Below are 23,373 nucleotides of genomic sequence, written 5' to 3'. Positions count from 1 at the left end.
TACTGCAGATAATGCGTTCATACCTCTAAAGCCAGCACAAGCTTTCCCTGTGCTACAGCTTTCAGCATGTGTGTCAGAATGGAGAAACACTCAGCACTCACTCGCATCCCGCCCTACACACAGAGAATAATATTAACATAGTGCAGTGAATTTTGGCAAGTTACATTAAAAGGGCAGAAGCTGAATCTCCCCAAAATCCTCTCCCTCTACTCCCATAATTTGTATTTTTTTTTATTTGATTTAATGTAATTATTGAATTCATTTCTTTTTCTTTTTTTATATTGTGTCCATTTGTTTCTGTCTTAAGTTAGTGGTTAAAAAAAAGAAAATAAAACAAAACAAAATGAAAATACCTTTGTTACTAAACACCTGCAACGTACTGTACCTTGTTTTTAAGAGCCCATATTATACATGAAATAGGGTCATATTTAGGTTGTAAGGGTCTCCAACAACAGTCTAATATGCGTGCAAGGTCAAAAAACACTCATGGTCTTATAATATGCATTTATTTTTACCTAATTATTCCAGCGACTCCCATATGAATCATTCAGCGATTCATTTGTACCCAAACCCCTCCTCAGAGTGAAGCTAATCTGCGCTGATTGGACAGATGACAGCCTATACTGCTGAGGTTTCATCTTTGGGTAGACTGTCAATAATATCCATCTGCACAGCGTGACTTCATTCGACCGGTGTCTGTGCATGTGTGTGGCTTTTTTTTCTGAGTTAGTGGGCGGGGCCGCAGGTTTCAAATGTCCCGGGTTTGCGGGCGCAACTACTTGTGTTTCGTAGTCGTGTCATCACGAAACACCTAATGACTCGTTATCAAGACGACTCGTTTGAAGCACTATGAGTCGACTCCTTTATAGATGAATCAAAAGTTTTAAACACTGTACACTTACAGATTTAAGCCTTAGCTGGATATTTCACTTCACTTAGAGCTGTGGTACACACTACATGGAAGGGCATTTTCAAAAACCCATAATATGGGCTCTTTAATTAAAACAAGATCTGAAGCTGGAAATGGGTTGAATATATTTCAGATAGACGGCCTGATTTTGTGGCTATAAATAAATAGAAGATGCTCAACTGATAGATAAGTATATGCTAATGTGTGCATATGTAAATGGTTATATATATTAACAATGTATTCTGTCTAATACCTACTGTTGAAGTCAGTATTATTAGCCCCCCCTTTGAATTTTTTTAATATTTCCCAAATGATGTTTAACAGAGCAAGGAAATTGTCACAGTATGTCTGATAATATTTTTTCTTTTGGAGAAAGTCTTACTTGTTTTATTTCTGCTAGAATAAAAGGAGTTTTTAATTTTTTAAAAAACATTTTAAGGTCAATATTATTAGCTCCTTTAAGCTATATATTTTTTTCTATAGTCTACAGAACAAACCATCCTTATACAATAACTTGCCTAATTACCCTAACCTGCCTTGTTTACCTAATAAACCTAGTTAAGCCTTTAAATGTCACTTGAAATGTCTTGAAAAATATCTATTCAAATATTATTTGCTGTCATCATGGCAAAGATAAAATAAATCAGTTATTAGAGATGAGTTATTAAAACTATTATGTCTAGAAATGTGTTGAGAAAATCTTCTCTCCGTTAAACAGAAAATGGGGAAAAAATTTAACCGGGGGGCTAATAATTCTGACTTCAACTTTATTTTTATTGAAGGTCATTTGAGATTATTGTGGAAGGAATTGCATTCGGACACATTCTCACCCTGGAAGTAATTAATTGCTTCTTTTTCCTTTCAATTTTTATGCTATTTTTCTTTTCTATATTTTAACAATCTTTGAGTTCTATGTATGGTTGGTACACCTGGCAATAATGTATATCAATTGTATGTCATTTAAAGTCACATGCCGAGGTGCAAATGTAACTTGAAATTAGGGATGCACCGATCAAATACTTGTATGGGATATCGGCTCGATACCGCATATTTTTTTGCAGGATGGGTATTGGCTAGCTGGGACCGATCCAAATCTGAACCAGCATGTGCGCTATATTCTGTGGACTTTGTACGCCAACAAAAGCCATGAAGGTAGCCTATTATAAGGAAAGCTGTCATGTTGGCCTACTATATCCCAAATGTTCTGAAGTTATTGGATAGTTTAATGTAAAGCACAGATGAATATTCAAGTGCTTAAATTCAGCTCAGCTCTTCTCTCCGCTGTGCCTGTCAATCATTCTCCATTCATGTTGCGTTCGTTCATAACAACACAAAAACTCTCAAAGACTATTTGTTCCTGTTAGTTTAAATAATCAGTGGAGAAATGCATTAAATGAGTTCATTTTGACCTGCAACAGGGAGTTCATTACTGTTTCTAAATCATGTTGCGCTGTGAGTGTAAGATGATCGCATTCGCAACAAAGGGTTATAACCTGCTCTTCACACACAAAGTAGGCCTACCTGAAATCTTTAATTAGAAAAGGCTCAATAATACATTGAACAGATCCTCAACGCACTGACCTTGCTTTAAACTTCACCTCAAATGTCATTCATTCATCTGGTTGACCAGCAGAAAATACATTCAAATTAAGATGCAAATTATGCCAAAGAAAATTTGTTCCAAAAAGGTCATTTTTTCGACAAAAATATATGAACACAACTGTGCGGGTGGATGATTTGCTTCACTCCATGGAATATAAGGATTTAATTAACGCTCCACTGTAAATATCGTATCACAAACCTATCACATATTTGCTACATTTTAAATCAAAGTCATTATTTTAAATATTATGTCTTGAGCATCTGATTTTTCCTCGGTGCTGATGTGCTTTCATTTTCTCCGTCTAACTCGCTTAATAAGTAAAACTGGCCTCACACAGTTTAGTTTAGTCTGCATTAAACCTGTGGGAGAATATCAGGCTAGCTAGCTGGCTATTTTACCAGTGATGAGGGTTAATACAGGGTGGGCCATTTGTATAATAATAATAATAATAATAATAATAATAATAATAATAATAATAATAATAATAATAATAATAATAATAATAATAATAATAATAATGCATTTATTTAAAGGCGCCTTTCATGACACTCAAGGTCACCGTACAGGACAGCTAGAACAATCAGTTCAAATAAAAACACAATAAAAGTCAATAAAATACAATACAAACTTTTTTAAAAATGCAGTCGATTAAAGAGAATAAGCTGTTCTAAACAGATGTGTTTGAGTTTGGATTTAAATTGTGCAAGAGAGTCTAAATTACGGAGATCAGGAGGAAGTGAATTCCAAAGCTGAGGAGCAGAGTGGCTGAAGGATCTGCTCCCCATGGTGACAAGGCAGACAGAGGGAACAGTGAGGTGAATAGAAGAAGAAGACCTAAGTGTTCGAGAAGGTGTGGCGATATGAACAAGATTAGCAAGGTATGGAGGAGCAAGATTGTGGATGGCTTTAAAAGTGAGAAGTATTTTATATATAATTAATTCTGATTATAAAATGATGTGATTGGTTTTAACGTAACTTTATTCTTTCATGAGTTATTTACAAGTACCCCCACATATACTAATGTGCCACAAACAGGACGGTATTATAACCAACCATTCCCATTTTATTAAGGTGTATCCATATAAATGGCCCACCCTGTAGTGGTAGTCAATTACAGATAAAAAAATATATATTATTAAAAAGAAAACACAAGCTGGAGCACAACAGACACAACCAATGCTGTAAGGAATGTTCAAATAATGTAGCCTAGTTTACAGCAAGCATCACGTTTTTAGTTAGATCGTGTCGTCTGTCATATACAGTAGGCCTGTAGGTCTTTTATTTTTACTAAAGAAGATATATTATTTGAGTTTATGACTAGCAGAACTATAGAAACTGTATTATGTTTAAAAATAACAAAGGGCACAACATCGTATCAGATCTGTATCGGTTAATACTGATAATTTTGGCATCAGGATCGAATAGATTCCAAAAAAAATGGTATCGGTGCATTCGTACTTGAAATATTGTATGATTGTGCTCAAATGAGTGTGAACAATGAGCATAAAACAAATATTAAGAAAAGATCAGAGTATCCCACCTTTGGGTCACCGATCATAGCGTCAAATCCAGCGGCCACTAACACCAGCTGAGGCTGAAACTGCAGGACATACACAAGCGATCAGTCACTAATGCAAATAAAACATTAAATAAGAGACTATGCTCCTGAGTGCTTTTACCTCATATGCCACAGGCAGGAGAAGCTGTTGGAAAGCTGTGATGTAATCTCCACTTTCCATCCCCACCTGTAGGTTAAATTAAAGCATCAGGTTAAATTCAGCACAATTCTACACAGTAACATGTTATGTTTTGATCTACTGTCCACTTTAATGTCAGTTAAAGTCCGCATGAACCAGAAGCTCTGACCGTTTTTTTTCGTATTGTGATGCAGTTACTAGAGTAATGCAATATGAGAAAACAGTGGGTGTGGCTTGTTTGTTGTACTGCAAGCTGATTGGATGTAGTAAAGAAGGCATTTCATTCTGAAAGATCAGGAAAAGGATTTTGGGCAGAGTTATTACAACCTAACAGACAAAACTGGCAGTTGGAGGGGCGTGGTTAAGCATGTTAACCCCGCCCAATACCTCAGACAGGCCTAATCTGAGAATTATATTGAAAACAAATAGGAAGAGCATTTTCAGATTATAATTTTAGATTACAAGGTCAAACTATATTTTTTCTTAATGACATGCACAGATGAATTGTTCACCACAGCAATGTGAGCTAACACAATCATATAATTAATTTTGATGTCATGTGTACTTTAACAAAGCTTTTTGGGTGTTAAAGGATCATTTTTTAACTCAAAGTCAATCTATGATCCCTTGAATTACACGCATCTCCATAGGACATTCATTGGACAAGTAAATTATTAGTCAGGTTTTCCAACTCTAAACCAAATATATGAAACTTCCATTACATTTATTGACAAAAAAGCTGAATTAACAGGTCGCTGTTGTGCGTTGCATAATGTTAAAATGGTTTTAGCTTGAATACCATTTTGTAGGATTTTAATAGGCACTATGAGAACATCAATGGATAATATTGAAAAGTTTGAGGTACTTACTGTTTGCATGGCTCCAATATTTAATAGTTTTCCAAACAATACATTAAACTGTTCTGTTGTCTACTTTTTGGTGTTAAAAGTGGTCATTTTGAAGACAAAGCTCTTACAGTTTTTATTATCCTGCATGTCATCCTTAATTAACAGGTACAATCTGGAAACTAGGGCGACATGGTGGCTCAGTGGATAGCACTGTCGCCTGACAGCAAGAAGGTCGCCGCTGTCCAAAAACATGTGCTATTGGTGAATTGAATAAACTAAATTGGCCATGGTGTATAGGTGTGAATGTGAGAGTGCATGGGTGTTTCCCAGTACTGGGTTGTGGCTGGAATGACATTGTTTTATTCATCTTATTTTCTATAGCGCTTTTAAAATGTAGATTGTGTCAAAGCAGCTTAACATAGAAGTTCTAGTAAATTGAAGTCCAGTTTTCAGAGTTGAACATATGCTGGATAAGTTGGCGGTTCATTCCACTGTGGGGACTTCTAATAAATAAAGGGACTAAGCCGAAGGAAAAGGATTGGATGAATCTGGAGACTACACTGTAACAAACTGCTGAAAAATATGCAGTATTACAGGCAAATTTGGTTGCCAGTAATACTGTAAAATTTATAAGCGTATTGTAAATGTAGTTTTAAAAGCACAGTTGCAACTGTTAATTTACAGTGTGCTTGAAATTTATGCCAGTAATACTGTAAAAATTTACAGTAATACTGTAAAATTTACAAGTGCACTCCAAATTAATAATTTAATGAATAATTATTCATTTACGGTGCATTTGTTAATTTTACAGTATTACTGGCAACCAAAATAGCCAGTAACTCTGTAGATTTTACAGCAGTTTTTTTACAGTGTACATTTGACTTAAGTGACCAATGAAACGAATAATGAATTGAATAAAATAAAGCTGAAAAATAGTCTAACCAAAACTACATGTGTGAAACAATGCGATAATAAAAAACGGTTAGATATGGGCCGGTATAAAATTCTGACGGTATGATAACCATGGAGAAAAACATCACGGATTAACTGTATTGTGATCACTGCTCTAAAATATATTGTTTTAAATGTCTGGGTAAAAAACTAAAACTATTACCCCATTGAACACAATATATTTCATTTTAAGAAACATTTAAAATATTTCGGAACAGTAACATGTCTGGCTTAATCATTCAAATGAATTATTGACTTCTGCTGTCTTTATTAGTTTTAAAAACAACACATATTATTTGCAATTTAAAACGGCATCTTTGGATATCTTTTCTGCTAGATACTGTTGTCCTTAAAAACAAATGTAAATAAAAAATATGTGGGAATGGTATAACCAAAAACATTGGCAGTTTTAAAACCTTGACTTTTCCAAACTGAATACCTAAAAAACGGTTATTGTCCCATGCCTAAAGATGGTATCAAAAACATGACATTTTTTGACAAAAAAAAATCCACTGATATTTCATGCTTTGAACTAGGACTGCATGATATTGGACAAATCTGACATTGAGATATTTCATTTTTCTGCTATAAATATTCTGATATATTTACAGAATTTCACTACATGACTTGAAAACTGTTATCTGGAAAGAATTTAGTAAATTAGATTGACTGGGTTAATTCTGAAGGGAGGCGAAATTTGCATAAAATGTAATAAACAAACTACAAGCATAGATAAATACAATAGAGCAAAGATAAAAATGTAATAAGTAGTGTTTTATGGTTTTCCGGTCAGTCAAATAGTGTTCAAGTACAGAATTTGAATAATCAAATGTAAAACAGCATTACAAAATATAAATAATTCAATAAAATGATTCTTTATCAAAGTTACAAATGGTAGCATCTCTTGTGCCTGAATACTTTGAACTCTGACAAGCCTTAAAAACATGTGCAAATGATAAACCTTCACTCCATTATGGTTAACCTCTGCAATAACTACACAATCCTCATGTGTTCTGAGAGGTTTCTCCTGGTCAACTATAACCGTAACTCAACACTGCATATCCTGAGATGTGACTATTGCGGATGTGCACATTGCGATATTAAAGGGCACCTATGGTAAAAAATCTACTTTTCAAGCTGTTTGGACAGCCATATGTGCATGTATGGTGTATAGACTGTCATATTGGGGTGATATAAGCACACCCAGTGCTTTTTTTTCAATTTAACAACATAAAAAACGGTGGACCAATTGGAGCGGTTTTCAAACCGACTGCAGTCGAAGCGATATCACTAAAGGAACACGCTAGCTCTATTTTTAGATGCAAGGCTCATTGGGCTCAACACAAGAGCAATATTCTCCACATTATCGCTCTAATCGGAATTATTGGTTGGATCTTTAGGTAGGTTTGCAAACATGTGTACTTCTCATCGAGTCTACCTTATACTTTAGCCGTTTGCATTTCTCGCGATCCCAGAAGCTCCCTGTGATCTTAACTAGCATGCGTTTTAGAATTCTAAACATCGGTTTCTATCAGGGTACACTCAAGTCGACGGCTGGGCGCCGCGGACCGCTGCAGAAACCTATGTTTAGAATTCAAAAATGCGTGGCGCGACGTTTCGGGACACTTCATGTTTCTGCCGCGCTACAGAGAGTGTCTGGTAAGCCGTGTCGCGGCTTCAAGCGGCGCATCCGGTGCCTCAGTCAAAGGTAATTCAGTGTGCGTGGTTATTAGTTTCTGTGTACAAGCTCGGCACTTAAAACTAGCACACAGTTGGCTGTAAAACTGTACAAAGACACATATGATTTTGTACTCTCTGCTTGGTCTGTGTCAGAGTTGTACATGTACGACTGAATGCTAAACCTCTCACTCCAGCTCCCTTCGCAGTCTGCCTGTCAGACTCTGTTGCAAACGCAGAGCGGGTGAGTTCATGGCTCCGCCCCCTTGTTACGTTGGCGGGAAGCCGAAACTAATCTACATGTGAAGCAACACACCCATAAATCAGCGAACTGTGGACACGCCCCCAACGTGACACTTTTTAACACATTATAATAAAAAAATCTGAATTGTGTTTTAAACTGAACCTAAACTGGCACACTCAGAAGAGCCATAATATTAATATTAAATCAGAAAAAAGAGGTAAACTATGTTCCCTTTAACGCTGAAATGATATATTGTGCAATCCTACATTGAAGAAAAAAAAACCCTGATATTCAATGCTAGGAATAGACCTTTTTAAATTCCTAAAATCTATAAATCCCTGCAGAGCATACCTTGTTCCAGGGCAGGTTGATATTATAGCCTTGTCCTGCTCCTGAACCAACCGAACTGCTGTCAGACTCATTGAGATGGGGCCAGAATGAGCCGTCTTCATATCTGTGCACTGAGAAATACAGCACACTGCCAAAACAAGAAGACCACGGCAGATGAGACCATATTAAAATACCAAATATTAATACAGAATATTTGTAATCTCAAATGTTGGCGACTGATAAATATACCTGGGATCCTCTTCAAAAATATACTGGATTCCCTGTCCGTGATGCACATCCCAGTCCACAATTAAAACTCTGTAGGGGGAACAACAAATTCTCAAACCACAAACTGTATTTAAGACCAGTGTTGGGGGTAAGGCATTACAAGTAAAGCAAGTTACAACCAGCATATATATATATATATATATATATATATATATATATATATATATATATATATATATATATATATATATATATATATATATATATAAACATGCACAATATTTAGTTTTTTTTTAATGTTGTAGAAAAATAAGAGAATAATAGAAGGCAAAATAAATGTTTTGCTAACAAGTAATGCTTTAAAATAAGCATTTTCTCTAGACCAGGGGTGTCAAAATTCGGTCCTGCAGGGCCGGTGTGCTGGAAAGTTTAGCTCCAACCCTAATAAAACACTCCAGAACCAGCTAATCAAGCTCTTACTAGATACTAGAAACTTCCTGGCAGGTGTGTTGAAGCAAATTAGAGCTAAACTCAGCAGGACACCGGCGCTCCAGGACCAAGTTTGGACACCCCTGCTCTAGACAATCAGTTTGGGCCTTAAAAAAAAATTTCGAGGGCCTGGGAAGAGGTACTTGACTTAGAGTTTGAAGATGACTACTGGAGTGCAGTATTGGACAATGTGCGCACCTCCACTTCATGCGCTAGACTCAGCTTTATACAATTTAAAACGATACACAGAGCTCATCTCTCAAAGGCCAAACTTTCTAAAATATATCCCAATGTTTCAGATACGTGCGATAAATGTAAACTTTCACCATGTAACCTTAGTCATATGTTTGTATTTTGTCCCAAGTTGCAAAATTATTGGATTACTTTCTTTAAAATTGTTTCTGATATTCTGGGGGTCAAGTTAGCTGTTTGCCCTTTAATCGCGATCTTTGGTGTTCCCTCTCAGTGTCAACCTTTAAACCGGAGACACGCTGACATTGTGGCTTCCGCATCTCTTCTCGCTAGACGCAGAATACTGTTGTCTTGGACCTCCCCACAACCCCCCTCTATTTCATTGTGGCTCAAAGATTTGGTCTTCTTTTTAAAACTTGAGAAAATAAATACAATATCAGAGGTAGGGAGGAACAGTTTTTTGAAAAATGGCAACAACTTATTGCATTTTCTAATCACTTAAAAACCTTAGATGTGGATTGAGTGAAGGTATATGTGTATGTATGTATGTATGTATGTATGTATGTATGTATGTATGTATGTATATGGTTTGATATTATAATTTTTTTTTTTCCTCTGTATTTTATTTTATTTATTATTATTTTGTTTATCTTATTTATTTATTTACTTATTAATTTGAAAATGTTGATTGTTTTATTTGGGGATTGTTTTGTGGGTTGTAATAAAATGTAAAATGCTATTTGCAAGAATAAAAGTTCCATGGCAAAAAAATTAATAAAAATTTCGGAGAAAAAGGTGGGTCTCGAAGTAAAAAAGGTTGAGAACCCCTGTGCTAAATAAATATCAATGAAAGAAAATATCACTTTCAGAAGTCACTACATTTGAAAAATGATTTGAACTCTTCTTATTGACAGATTTATTTCATGATCGCTCACAGTAAGACCAGCAAAATGTAGCTATTCATAATATCTTTCATTTTTAAAAGAGAAAAAAGAAAAGGTCTAAACATATCATGGTAAAGAAAGAAAGCAGACTCACCGTTGAACCCTGTGTCGTTTCTGAGCATATCGTGCTGCTATGGCCAGATTATTAAACATACAGAAGCCGTTCATCTTATCTGCCTGAGCATGGTGACCTGGAGGCCTGTGTGTTTAGAAAAGAATATATAAACTCCATGTAAATAAAAAAGAAGAAAGTATATCTGATTTGTTGAGAAGGAGAGATGCTGCAGTGACACCTGTTGATGGAGAAGCCATTACGCAGCTGTGATGTCATCACCTTATCCACCAGCTGGAGAACTGATCCCACTGACAGACAGGCGGAGCTGAAAAACTCCTGGTGTGGAATTGAATTGGTTTCATATAAAATGGTCATCATGTTACTTAAAAGCAGGGTGCAAATTATACCTTTTATACCTTGACGAATGGGGGGGGGTCAACTTTTTTGCTAATGTTCATTTGCATAACACATGCTTCAATGAATTAAATTATTGTGTTTGTTTAAATTACATCTAAATTATTAATAAAAAGCCTTTAATTTTTCTGTGTTTTAGGGGTATTTAGTGCATTCTGACCTACAATAATGTCTGATTAGCTACTTCAGAGGTTACTTTAGGTTAAACTATAAAAACTGTGTCTAATTTGACTTTACTTTTAAGCTATGTCTACACAAACAGCTATTTTACTAAAAAAGGGCATTTTTAACACTTACGATGTCCATCGGTGGTGTACATTCTCGCACAGACTGATTTCTCGCACAGACTGATTGTGCATTCACAATGGTATGAACCATTATAGGGGTGGTAAAATGTACATTTATATATATATTATTATTTTTATTAACATTATTGTTTAAAATATGAATCAGAGAAAACTATTTCTCACTATTAAAGAGCTGACGTCCTTTAGGAGTTAATTTGGGGGGGGGGGGGGGGGGGTCAATCCCCCCCAAACCCCCCTGTAATGTGCACCCTGCTTGAAACCATACATGTAATACACTTTGGCAGGGTGGATTATTTTTTATCCTATTATGTAAACATGTTAAAATGTTACTGTTGTCAAAACAAGGGGCCAGTATATCAGTTACTGATTCATGTTTAGGAACATTTCTCAAGCTCTATATTAACTTTATGGTGACTTAACTAGGAATGTCTGGTTCTGATTTAGAACAGAGTTACCGACTATATGTTGAAGTCCAAATTATTAGAGCTCCCGTGAATTTCTTTTTTAAATATTTCCCAAATGATGTTTAACAGAGGAAGGAATTTTTCACAGTATTTCCTGTAATATTTTTACTTCCGGCAGAAAGTCTGATTTATTTATTTCGGCTAGAATGAAAGCAGTTTTTTTTAAACCATTTTAAGGTCAATATTATTAGCCCGCTTAAGCTATATATTTTTTGACTGTCTACAAAACAAACCATTGTTATGCAATGATCTGCGTAATTACCCTAACTTGCCTTATTAACCTAGTTAAGCCTTTAAATGTCACTTTAAGCTGAATACTAGTATCTTGAAAAATATCTAGTTAAATATTATTTACTGTCATCATGGCAAAGATAAAATAAATCAGTTATTAGAAATGAGCTATTAAAACTATTATGTTCAGAAATAAATATATAAATAGAAAAGAATTCAAATTTAACAGGAGGGCTAATAATTCTGACTTCAACTAGAATTGAAGACTGAAGAGGACTTACAGGATGCAGGTAAACCGAGTCATATTTCTCAGCAAGAGTCTTCAGTTCTTCCTCTGTCATGTTCTGTGTGGATTTCATCAGTTCTACATACTCTTTCCTGTCAAACCAAACACACACACCCATGCCACATAAGATATTATAAAACATTTCCCACTCAATAATAACCAGTGTCAGCCTTAGAATCTTAAACCATGACATAAACTTACGTGTGCACGAGTAACAGCTCATCTTCTGTCACAGCTCTAGCCTAAAAATGTAGTAACAAACTATTTAATGCAAGAGGAAAACAGGTAATATACGTTCAAAATAACATCAATAGAGGTGTTTTTCAACCTCCACTTGTACACAGCGTCCCAGCAGACCCTCTGTCTCCAGCATCTCCATTACAGTGCTCACTCTTGCTGGACACTCTGGATGGCTGTTAAAACAAAACGGCATAATCAGCCGTTATATGATAACTTATATAAACCATTACTAAGAGAACTTCTATGAATATATGCAACTTTCATTGATGCAATCACTAAAAATAGCTTTTGTTTTTAAATATGATGCTCATTTAAGGTAAATACACTTTAGTGCATAGGACCTAAAGACATTTCTGAATGCCTCATTGAAAATGCTGAAGTGTTCAAATGGTTACCCTTTTACTTTATTCTTCACTGATATAAGATAAAATGTGTTCTCTTTATTAAGATTTTTATTTCAGTTTAATTCAGTTTTTTCCACTGGGTTTAATTATCCTAAAGCCTTACCTGGCATCCCAGAGGCAGTGAAAGCGAGTGAAGGCGTCTACATACACAAGACCTGTTCCTGCCGCTTTGCTCTTTCCTTGAACATCCTAAAAAACAATCCCAAAATATTTATCAACCATTCTGAAAGAACTCTACCACTGAGCATGTGATTACACATTGATAAAAATATATATACTGCACGCTCATAACTGAAGTAAAAAAAAATATTATATATATTTGTCCATGAAATTCAGTGAATTATTCATTTGGGAAGTCTTGTATATATATAACATACTCACCGGCCACTTTATTAGGTACATCTGTCCAACTGCTCGTTAACACAAATCACATGGCAGCAGCTCAATGCATTTAGGCATGTAGACATGGTCAAGACGATCTGCTGCAGTTCAAACTGAGCATCAGAATGTTAGGAGTGGCGAAGAAAGGTGATTTAAGTGACTTTAAACATGGCATGGTTGTTGGTGCCAGACGGGCTGGTCTGAGTATTTCAGAAACTGCTAAGCTACTGGGATTTTCATGCACAACCATCTCTAGGGTTTACAAAGAGTGGTTCAAAAAAGAGAAAATATCCAGTGAGCGGCAGTTCTGTGGGCACAAATGCCTTGTTGATACCAGAGGTCAGAGGAGTATGGCCAGACTGGTTCAAGCTGATAAAAAGGCCACAGTAACCCAAATGCCCACTTGTTACAACCAAGGTATGCAAAAGAGCATCTCTGAACACACAACATGTCCTATCCTGAGGCGGATGGGCTACAGCTGCAGAAGACTACATCGGCTGTCACTCCTGTCAGCTAAGAACCGTAAACTGATGTCTGATGAGTCTCGATTTCTGCTGCGACATTTGGATGGTAGGGTCAGAATTTGGTGTTAACAACATGAAAGCATTGATGCATCCTGCCTTGTATCGACGGTTCAGGCTGGTGGTGTAATGGTGTGGGGGATATTTTCTTGGCACACTTTGCGCTTATTATTGCCAATTGAGCATCATGTCAATGCCACAGCCTACCTGAGCATTGTTGCTGACCATGTCCATCCCTTTATCTTCTGATGGCTACTTCCAGCAGGATAATGCGCCATTTCATAAAGCGTGAATCATCTCGGACTGGTTTCTTGAACTTGACAATGAGTTCACTGTACTCAAATGGCCTCCACAGTCACCAGATATCAAACCAATAGAGCACCTTAGGGATGTGGTGGAACGGGAGATTCACATTAAGGATGTGCAGCTGACAAATCTGCAGCAACTGCGTGATGTTATCATGTCAATATGAACCAAAATCTCTTAGGAATATTTCCAGTACCTTGTTAAATCCACGAAGGATTAAGGCAGTTCTGAAGGCAAACGGGGGTCCAAGCTGGAACTAGTAAAGTGTACCTAATAAAGTGGCCGGTGAGTGTATACAGTTTGATAGTGCGCTTGAAAGCTGTGTAGGGTGACATCAGACTTAGTAAGCAGATTGGCATTGTTGGGAAAAATTAAAATGGCCTTGCTACTCTACAAGCTACTTGTAATTTAGTGTAAAATGAAATTGCAAACACAATTGAGCAAAGCTGCGAATGTCATGCACATCTTGTCAATGAAGCAAGGTTGTGTGATCAGTAGTAAATCTCCTCTGATGGCCAGAGGGGGCTCTCACAAGGAAATGCCAAACACACAGATAGAAGAAACCTAGAAAATCCCCATAGTGTTTCCCTATAGAGATGTTCTTACTATAGGAAAATGGAAATCTGTGTATCACTTGCTAATGGAGGGAGAAAGTGTAATGGCTACTATGAATTCCATGAGGTGATGCTATGTACTGTCATCATGGCGAAGACAAAATAAATCAGTTATTAGAAATGAGTTCTTAAAACTATTACGTTTAGAAATATGTTGACAAAATCTCTCCTTTAAACAGAAATTGGGAGAAAACTATACAGGGGGCTAATAATTCAGGTGGGCTAATAATTCAGGGGAGCTAATAATGCTGACTTCAACTTTATATTGATATTTCAGACAGATTTCATCAGAAAAGAGTAACAACGATGGCGCGTTTACCAGATTTTGCAGTTCATTGCTCATCTCCTCCTCAGCTTTGCTCCGATCCATTCTGCCTTTTCTCCTGGCCTCTTGTAGATTCTTCTTATGGTTCTGTTTTAAAGATTGCTCACTGTTAAAACAAGAATCTAAACAAAGCACAAGCTCCCACACCTGACATTCAAAAGTCTGCACAACCAGCTGAGACGCTGCAGAGATCAAGTGGGCAAACATCAAGAAAACCTGTGGATTATTAACTAGACACCGATAAAAACAGCAAATCATGAACATGTCATGATGAAATGGTTAATACTAAGATTTTTTTAGGGTGGTGGATTGTAAACGTTCTCTCACTTTTGTTTCTGGCGTTCCTCTCGGAGATCGCGAAGAACCGTTGGTATCTGGAACCGGATCCATCAGGGGAGAATTTTACAGATCCACAACAGAGAGCTTGAAAAAGAGAGGATGCTAGAAATGGGTACTCAGAAAAACATAATCCGTTCATTTTCCTTCGGCTTAGTCCCTTACTTATCAGGGGTCGCCACAGCTGAATGAACCGCCAACTTATACAGCACATGTTTTACACAGCGCATGCCCTTCCAGCTGCAACCCAGTACTGGGAAACATCCACACACTCTCAGATTCACACATACACTACGGCCAATTTCATTCATTCATTTTTTTTCGGCTTAGCCCCTTTTGTTCATCAGAGGATGCCACAGCGGAATGAACCGCCAACTTATGTTTTTTTGCAGAAGATGCTCTTCCAGCCACAACCCAACACTGGGAAACACCCACACACACACTTTCACACACATACACTACGGACAATTTAGCTTACCCAATTCACCAATAGCGCATGTGTTCGGACTGGGGGAAACCAGAGCACCCGGAGGAAACCCACACCAACATGGTAAGATTAAGCAAACTCCACACAGAAATGCCAACTGACTCAGTCGAGACTCGAACCAGTGGCCTTTTTGCTGTGAGGCGATTGTGCAAACCACTGAGCCACCGTGTCGCCCCCCAAAAAATAAATAAACAATCAATTAAAAGTTCCAACTAGGGGTAAGGTTATATGGAACAAACAATAGTTTATTTAAAAAGTAATTCAGAAAAATTACTGATTTTTATTAAAATTTTAATTATGAAAATGATCACAGATGCTAGTAATTTTATTTTTACATGCAAAATAAAACAAAAAAACAACAACTTAATTTCCTATATGTATGTTTCTATTTCATAGACAGAAAAAATAAATATTTGTGACAAATTTCTTGCGTAGTTTATTCTTTCTGGAGCTCAAATATTAGAACTTTGGCTTTAACATCGCAAAGGTTGTGGGTTACAATCCCAGGAAATTTTTTTAAGTGTAAATTCAGTGTAAAGCTCAGTCACTTTGGATAAAAGCGTTTGCCAGATGCATAAATGTTGTGTCTGTTTTATGAAACAATTTGTTCTATGATTAGCAACATAGGGCAGCACGGTGGCGCAGTGGGTAGCACAATCGCCTCACAGCAAGAAGGTCGCTGGTCCGGCTGGGTCAGTTGGTGTTTCTGTGTGGAGTCTGCCCGTTCTCCCCATGTTTGCGTGGGTTTTCTTCGGGTGCTCCAGTTTCCCCCACAAGTCCAAAAAAAACATGTGCTATACTGTAGGTAAATTGGGTAGGCTAAATTGTCTGTAATGTATGATTGTGAATGAGTGTGTATGGATGTTTCCCAGAGATGGGTTGCAGCTGGAAGGGCATCTACTGCGTAAAACATGCTGGATAAGTTGGAGGTTCATTCCACTGTAGCGACACCAGATTAATAAAGGGACTAAGCCGAAAAGAAAATCAATGAATAAGTAATTAAACCACATTAATAAGTAAATAGAGTTCATAAATTAACGATTCTTAAAACCTTTATCGAAGTATATTGTTAGTGATTGGATGGATGTTAGCCAGATTGGGCAGCTTTACAAGGACACAAGAAAATGAAGACCTTTTTAAAAATGATTTAAGACCTACAGCACAATATTTAAAAGGATTTAAGACTTTTTAATGTCTGGAATTTGGTTTTTGAAATTGAAGATGTTTTAAGACTTTTTAAGACACCCTGATTATTGAACAGACAGAAAAATTAAACATTTTGTGACATAACAGTTACATGTTATCCATAAAGTTTATTTTAGTATTTGGGTTAGCGTCGCAAAGTTTGGGGTTCAAATCCCAGCGAAAAACAAAGCAAAACAAAAGTCCTTGATTAAAAGAAATGAAAAATGTAAATTCAGTGTAAATCAAGTCAATTTGGATAAAATTGTTTGCCGGATGCATAAATGTTGTCTTTTTTATGAAACAATTTTTGTTATATGATTAGGTACATAAAAATATTAGAAATGGGTACTCAGAAAAAAAGAATAAATAAATAAATAAAAATTTCAATTAGGGGAATGGTTACATGCAACGGTTAATAGTTTAATAAAAGTTTTAAAATTATATTGGAAGATTATTAATTTTTATTAAAAATCTAATTATTGAAATGATCAGAGATGCTAGCCATTAAAATTGGTATGCAAAATAAAATAAAACAACAAATTTCCCTTACATTTCTGTTAATAATACATGCAGTTTAAGGGATTTCTTTTTTGTTCTATTCTAAAACTAACATACATATAATCCAAATAAATAATAACAATAAATCATTTTTTTTAAAGTATCCATCTGTTCAATAGTTGCTCTTCTGTTCACATACACTCGTTCTGGTCCTCCAGATTGGGAGTTGAGGATAACAACTCACCTCATAAAAAAATAGATGTTACGAAACACCATTATGGTGCAGCTAAATATCAACTTCAATATAAATGGCCCTGGTAAGTATTTATATACAGTCAAAAATAACCTTTGCTGCTTGTTCAAACTACTTATTTAATATGAGTTGAACCAACACAAGTCTATAGTTTTTTTGGGGGTGGGGGACAACTTAATTGTTTAATGTTCAAACTACTTAAATTGTTAAAAAGGATTAAGTTAACCAAACTGATTTGTGTTGGGACAATATGAAGGAATTGTGTGGAACCCAGCATTTTTTACAGCGTATGTTTTCTACAGGTTTCATCAAGTCAAATTTAAGACTTTTAAGGTCATTATGGAAAAAAAATTCAGACGAACACAAGGCTAAATGCTATGATTTTTGTAATGGCCAAGTTAAAAACAAATGTTATTGTAAGGAAGATGATTAAACCATATTAATAAGTAAATAGAATTTATGAATAAACTTTTAATAAAATATATTGTTAGTGATTGGATAGGTGTTAGCCCGATTGGGCAGCTTTACATGGACATTGGACAACTAAGACCCGTTTAAAATTATTAAGACCTACAGCACTATTATTTAGTGAATTTAAGACTTTTTAAGACCCCGTGGATACCCTGATTATTGAATAGAAATTAAATAAATTTTATCCATAGTTTATACAAGTTTATTCCTCATGCAGCTCAAACAGTAGAGCATTTGGGTTAGCATTGCAAAGGTTTTGGCTTCAAATCCCAGGGAAAAACAAAGCAAAACAAAAGTCACTGATGAAAAGAAGAAATGAAAGGGTATGTTCAGTGTAAAGCTAAATCACCTTGAATAAAAATTGTTTGCCAGGTGCATAAATGTTGTGTCTGTTTTATGAAACACCTTTTGTTCTATAATTAGCTAATAAAAATAGTATTACTACTAAAAAAAACACAATAAAATAAATAATAAAAAAACATCCAATCATCCTTCTTTTACAGAAATCACATATTTAGACCAAAACGTCTGCATATTTAATGAAATCCCAAAATGGACGATTGTATGTTGATCAGAAAATGAATGTTAAAAACTGACAGATGTCACAAGAATGTAAATAACAGGTTTTACTTACTGTTTTCAAAATTATGCGACGTGAATGAGAGGATAAGATAGATCTGTAGTCAAATAAATTTCGGGTTTTTTAAAAGCACACCGTGAAATTCAGATTTAATGGGAAAAAAACAACAATATTGCAGTCATTTGAGTCTCAAGCTTTCTGCCCCCTTTTAAGTATCCGAGCCTGTTGTTCTTCTCTAAACTGCACCTGAAAGTGAAAAACGAAGTTAACAAAATAGGCACCGCATAGCAAATACGTTCAATATTTACTAAAACTTATAATAAAAATAGCTTTTCAATAATTGCTAGTAAATGCTAACAGCTAACTCACGCCCAACTGTGTTCAGCGCCTCAGATGTCGCTCAGTGTTGATTCTAGCTAGGATTAACATATTCCTCCAGCAGGGGGCGCGTGAAGGCCCAATAACACAATCCTCCATAGAGCACCAGCTAAAGTTCATCCATCTACACTTTTATTAAGGGGCGGATTTAACCAATAAGCGACTTATTTTTAATGCAGATAATAGCATGACTTGGAAAATATCATATATATGTAAAGAAATGGGCTAAAGCTAAGCCAAATTGTGAACATTTTATAAGAGATTATACAAAATGCTACTACACTGTGTAACATTTGAAACAGAAGAGCATATGAAGCATTATCTACATTTCATTTGGTTAATTAAATATATTTTAATTATTATTTTACCTATTTATTTATATTTACCCCTGGCAACTGTTTACTGTGGTTGTATACGGTTAATATACTTTCTTTATTATTTATTTAGTTTTATTTGTTCAGAATTGTTGTGAGATATTGTCTTAACTACTCGATCTGCTTGGTTCAGAGAGCATGGCTATTACCCGAAAAGTTCAGCATGTCCAATAAAGTAAGAGAGATACATTTTAAGATTTTGCATAATGTATATCCTACAAATTCCCAAATTGCTAATTATTTTGATGTATCTAATTTGTGTACTCTCTGCAATGTACATGAAGAGACTTTATTTCACTTATTCTATTGTTGCATTCAGGTTAAACTTCTTTGGAACAACATTATTTTTTATTTATCGTCCTTATTTAAATATGATTTAAATTTGTCTATAAAACATACAGGGTGGCCCATTTATATGGATACACCTTAATAAAATGGGACTGTTTGTTGATATTAACGTCCTGTTTGTGGCACATTAGTTCGGGGCTTGTAAATAACTCATGTGAAATTCCCAAACAGTTTATTAAGGTGTATCCATATAAATGGCCCACTCCGTATTTCTGTATTTCTCTGGTAATGATCATGCTCTCAATCCTATTGTAAATTTTTTTGTGTTACACTGTATATTTTTATACACAAAAATAAGTTCCTAAAGGCAATGCCTAGATTTGATCCTTTTCTTGCTGATATTTTGTTCAGTATTGAATCTCTTAAGCTTAATAATAAGTTTATTAAAGCTAATGATAATCTTTTTTCTTAATGATTGAGGCTTTGTAAAGTTGTTTTTTCCTCTCATTTTCTTCTTTCCTAATTTTTTGTTCTTGAATTTTCACTTCAATGCAGGGATGTTATTTTTCTTGTTTTCAACCAAAAAAAAGTTCTTCCTGAATAACAGTAACAGTAAACAGTAACAACAGTAAACAACAACAAAAGAAACCACCAAAGGAACCCATATGAGCACATATGAGCTAAAATAACTCATTTGAGCAGGCACACATTTATCATTGTAATAGTTTTCAAAAATATGTTCAATTCAATTCAATTCACCTTTATTTGTATAGCGCTTATACAATGTAGATTGTGTCAAAGCAGCTTCACATAAAAGGTCACAGTAAATAGGAACTGTGTAGTTCAGTTTGTAGTGTTTAAGTTTAGTTCAGTTTACCTCAGTTCAGTGTGGTTTAATAATCACTACTGAGAGTCCAAATACTGAAGAGCAAATCCAACGATGCGCAGCTCTACAGATCCTGAACCATGCAAGCCAGTGGCGACAGCGGAGAGGGAAAAAAAACTTCACTAAAGGCGGAAGTGAAGAAAAAAAACCTTGAGAGAAACCAGGCTCAGTTGGGCACGACCATTTTAATTTCTCCGCTGGCCAAACGTTTTGTGCAGAGCTGTAGTCTCAGTGGCGGAGGCTGGAAGCTGGCCTCAGCGAAGACTCGTCTGTCTCTGGAGCGTCACAGGAATCAGTCTCATGTTCTCCACTCTTCCATGACCATCACAGTAGCTGCTCAGGATACGGCCTGGTCCAGGTTATGGAAACCTTGGGATCATCTCGTCGTTGGTCTTGGATCGAATCAGTGACTCTGCATAGTCTGAGGGCCTCGGGAAGAGTATCCCCAGGTGGAAATGGAGAATAAAGAAAATAATTAGCGTAGCTGATGTTCACAGTGTATATCAACAAGATGCATAACCTGTGTGGAAGCCCCCAAGTGGTGCACTGTCCATGTCCATGTCACCTTGTCTTTCGTTTTTCAGACAGTTTTTTTGAACTTTCGCCCCTTTAAAGAAACAATTATAAAACAGAAACCTTTTTAAGTTGTGATAGCTATTTCTGTGTAGAAGAATCACTTTTTTTTCTTTTATTGCTTGAACTGACAATACAAGAACATCAGAACAAAGTCCAAGTGATCACAGACAGATCTTTAAAAAGGTCAATAATATGCATAGTCATAAGAAAAACAGTAATCACATACAGATACTAATAACATACCATTCAAATAATAATAATAATTATAGTATTAATAATAAAATAATAAAATAATATGGTGGCACAGTGGGTAGCACAATCGCCTCACAGCAAGACGGTCACTGGTTCGAGCCCTGGCTGGGTCAGTTGGCATTTCTGTGTGGAGTTTGCATGTTCTCCCCGTGTTGGCGTGGATTTCCTTTGGGTGCTCTGGTTTCCCTCACAAGTGCAAAGACATGTGGTATGGGTGAATTGGGTAAACAAAATTGTCCTTAGTGTGCATGTGTGTGTGTGAATGAGTGTGTATATGGGTGTTTCTCAGTGATGGCTTACAGCTGGAAAACATATGCTGCGTAAAACATATGCTGACTAAGTAGGCGGTTCATTCCGCCGTGGCGACCCCAGATCAATAAAGGGACTAAGCCGAAAAAAGATAATTGAATTAATGAATAATAAAATAATAATGCTACAATTACTAAATTAAACAAATGAATGAAATTACAACGACACTTAAACAAATAAGCATAAGGAAAGCAACAAAAATCGAGGATCTTCTTTAAATACATCTGGATAATAGTTCAGGAATCTTAGGTGTGCAGAAGAATCACGTCCTGCCCTCGATCTGAATTTCACGCGTCATCAATCACGTCTGAAAACAACCTATTATCCAAACAGCACTTCCTCATGTAAGCCCCGCCCCCTTCAGGACTTGACTGCTTTGGTTATTTTTCAATCTTCTCGTTTATATTTCTGTGAGGCGCGCGAGCGGGCGCTTTGAAATGACGTCGGTAACGCCGCAGTCTGCGCAGGGACGCTGGGGGTCAGTGTGTGGCAAGTTTTGATTAATTTGTTACTAATTAAGACAAAATTTGATTGGAAGAAGTGAATTTGAGGGTAATTCAAATCTAATAAAAGGTTTCAGAAACATAATAGCTATGCACACGATTAAAAAAAGTTTTTAGCATTACAAAGCTATTAAAGCTGTAGGTTTACTTGGGCAGAGGACAAGGAGAATATATATATATATATATATATATATATATATATATATATATATATATATATATATATATATATATATATATATATATATTTACACACACACACAGTTAAAGTCAGAACATACAATTTGACACATGCAAACCACAGCAGAAAGTTCTAACAAGCAGGCCCATGTCATATACAGTACAGATAGTAAATAAATAAGCTACTATAAATTAAAAGCATTAACTTGTGCTATGTTTTTTGTTTTCACAAGCTTTGGAGACGTAACATAAACTCCGCTTTTAATTAATAAGTCACCTATAGCTTTCGTCAGGAGGCTGTGTTCAAAATGACACCAATGTTTTTAAAGTGCACTGCGAAGGAAGCGCAATTTTAAACATGAAGATCGCTAAAACTGAACTGTAACAATACTTTGAAAGCAAATTACAGCTACGAGAGATGACTTTGATGCTTTTTATTTTTAATAATTACAGCTTTGAATGTTAGAATGTTCTAAATGAATAGGGCATAGGGGGGATAAGTGGGAATAGCACACAGCCAGGAACTGTGTTTCTAACTACAGCTCCAGAGGTGTAGTTGCAAGTGCACAAGTTTGCGATGCAGTTTGCGAATGTTCGTTGGAGCGATAGATTTGGGAAACGGCAAATCAACGAACTGTTTGTGACGACGGAACTTGCGACCTTAGTTGGCTAACGATGGTTTTGGGAAATGCACCCCTAGTTAGGATAATTAGGCAAATTATTGTATAATGATCGTTTGTTCTGTAGACTAATAATTTTGTCCTTAAAATGGTTTTTTAAAAAAAATCAAAAACTGCTTTTATTCTAGCCGAAATAAAACAAAAAACAAAAAGACTTTCTACAGAAGAAAAAATATTATCAGACATACTATGAAAATTTCCTTGCTCTGTTAAACATCATTTGGGAAATATAAAAAAATAAATAAATAAATAAAAGGTGTGTGTGTGTGTGTGTGTGTGTGTGTGCGTGTGCGTGTGTGTGTGTGTGTGTGTGTGTGTGTGTGTGTGTGTGTGCAGTTCCAAACACTTAAAAATATTCTTCAAAATATCTTCTTTTGTGTTGAACAGATTAAAGAGACTCACTAAAAAGTAGAGCAAACATTTTTGGTTGAACGACGTCTTTTAGTTGCATGGCTATATCTGTAGGAAAACCCAA

At 35.8% G+C, this 23,373-nt stretch overlaps 1 protein-coding gene across 2 annotated transcripts in view; it reads right to left on the bottom strand.

The window, feature by feature from the left end:
• hdac6 (histone deacetylase 6) overlaps window positions 1-18,878 on the bottom strand; it is a 52,659-nt gene extending 33,781 nt beyond the window's left edge. The window contains exons 1-15 of one of the 2 annotated variants that reach the window (XM_056464083.1): window positions 18,842-18,878; window positions 18,527-18,718; window positions 14,990-15,085; window positions 14,657-14,749; window positions 12,619-12,704; window positions 12,200-12,284; window positions 12,073-12,113; window positions 11,867-11,963; window positions 10,407-10,504; window positions 10,208-10,312; window positions 8,510-8,578; window positions 8,282-8,408; window positions 4,193-4,258; window positions 4,054-4,113; window positions 24-113 (exon numbers count right to left, since the gene is read on the bottom strand). In XM_056464083.1, coding sequence (XP_056320058.1) covers window positions 24-113; window positions 4,054-4,113; window positions 4,193-4,258; window positions 8,282-8,408; window positions 8,510-8,578; window positions 10,208-10,312; window positions 10,407-10,504; window positions 11,867-11,963; window positions 12,073-12,113; window positions 12,200-12,284; window positions 12,619-12,704; window positions 14,657-14,749; window positions 14,990-15,052 — 1,080 coding nt within the window. In that variant the 5' untranslated portion in view covers window positions 15,053-15,085; window positions 18,527-18,718; window positions 18,842-18,878. The other variant, XM_056464082.1, reaches the window with a different exon arrangement.
• Window positions 18,879-23,373: the final 4,495 nt, after the last annotated feature.

This window comes from Danio aesculapii, chromosome 8 (genome assembly GCF_903798145.1).
Source record: "Danio aesculapii chromosome 8, fDanAes4.1, whole genome shotgun sequence".
Classification (NCBI taxonomy): domain Eukaryota; kingdom Metazoa; phylum Chordata; class Actinopteri; order Cypriniformes; family Danionidae; genus Danio; species Danio aesculapii.
Note: the sequence above shows the minus strand (reverse complement) of the source record. Positions and strands in the feature narration are given on the sequence as shown.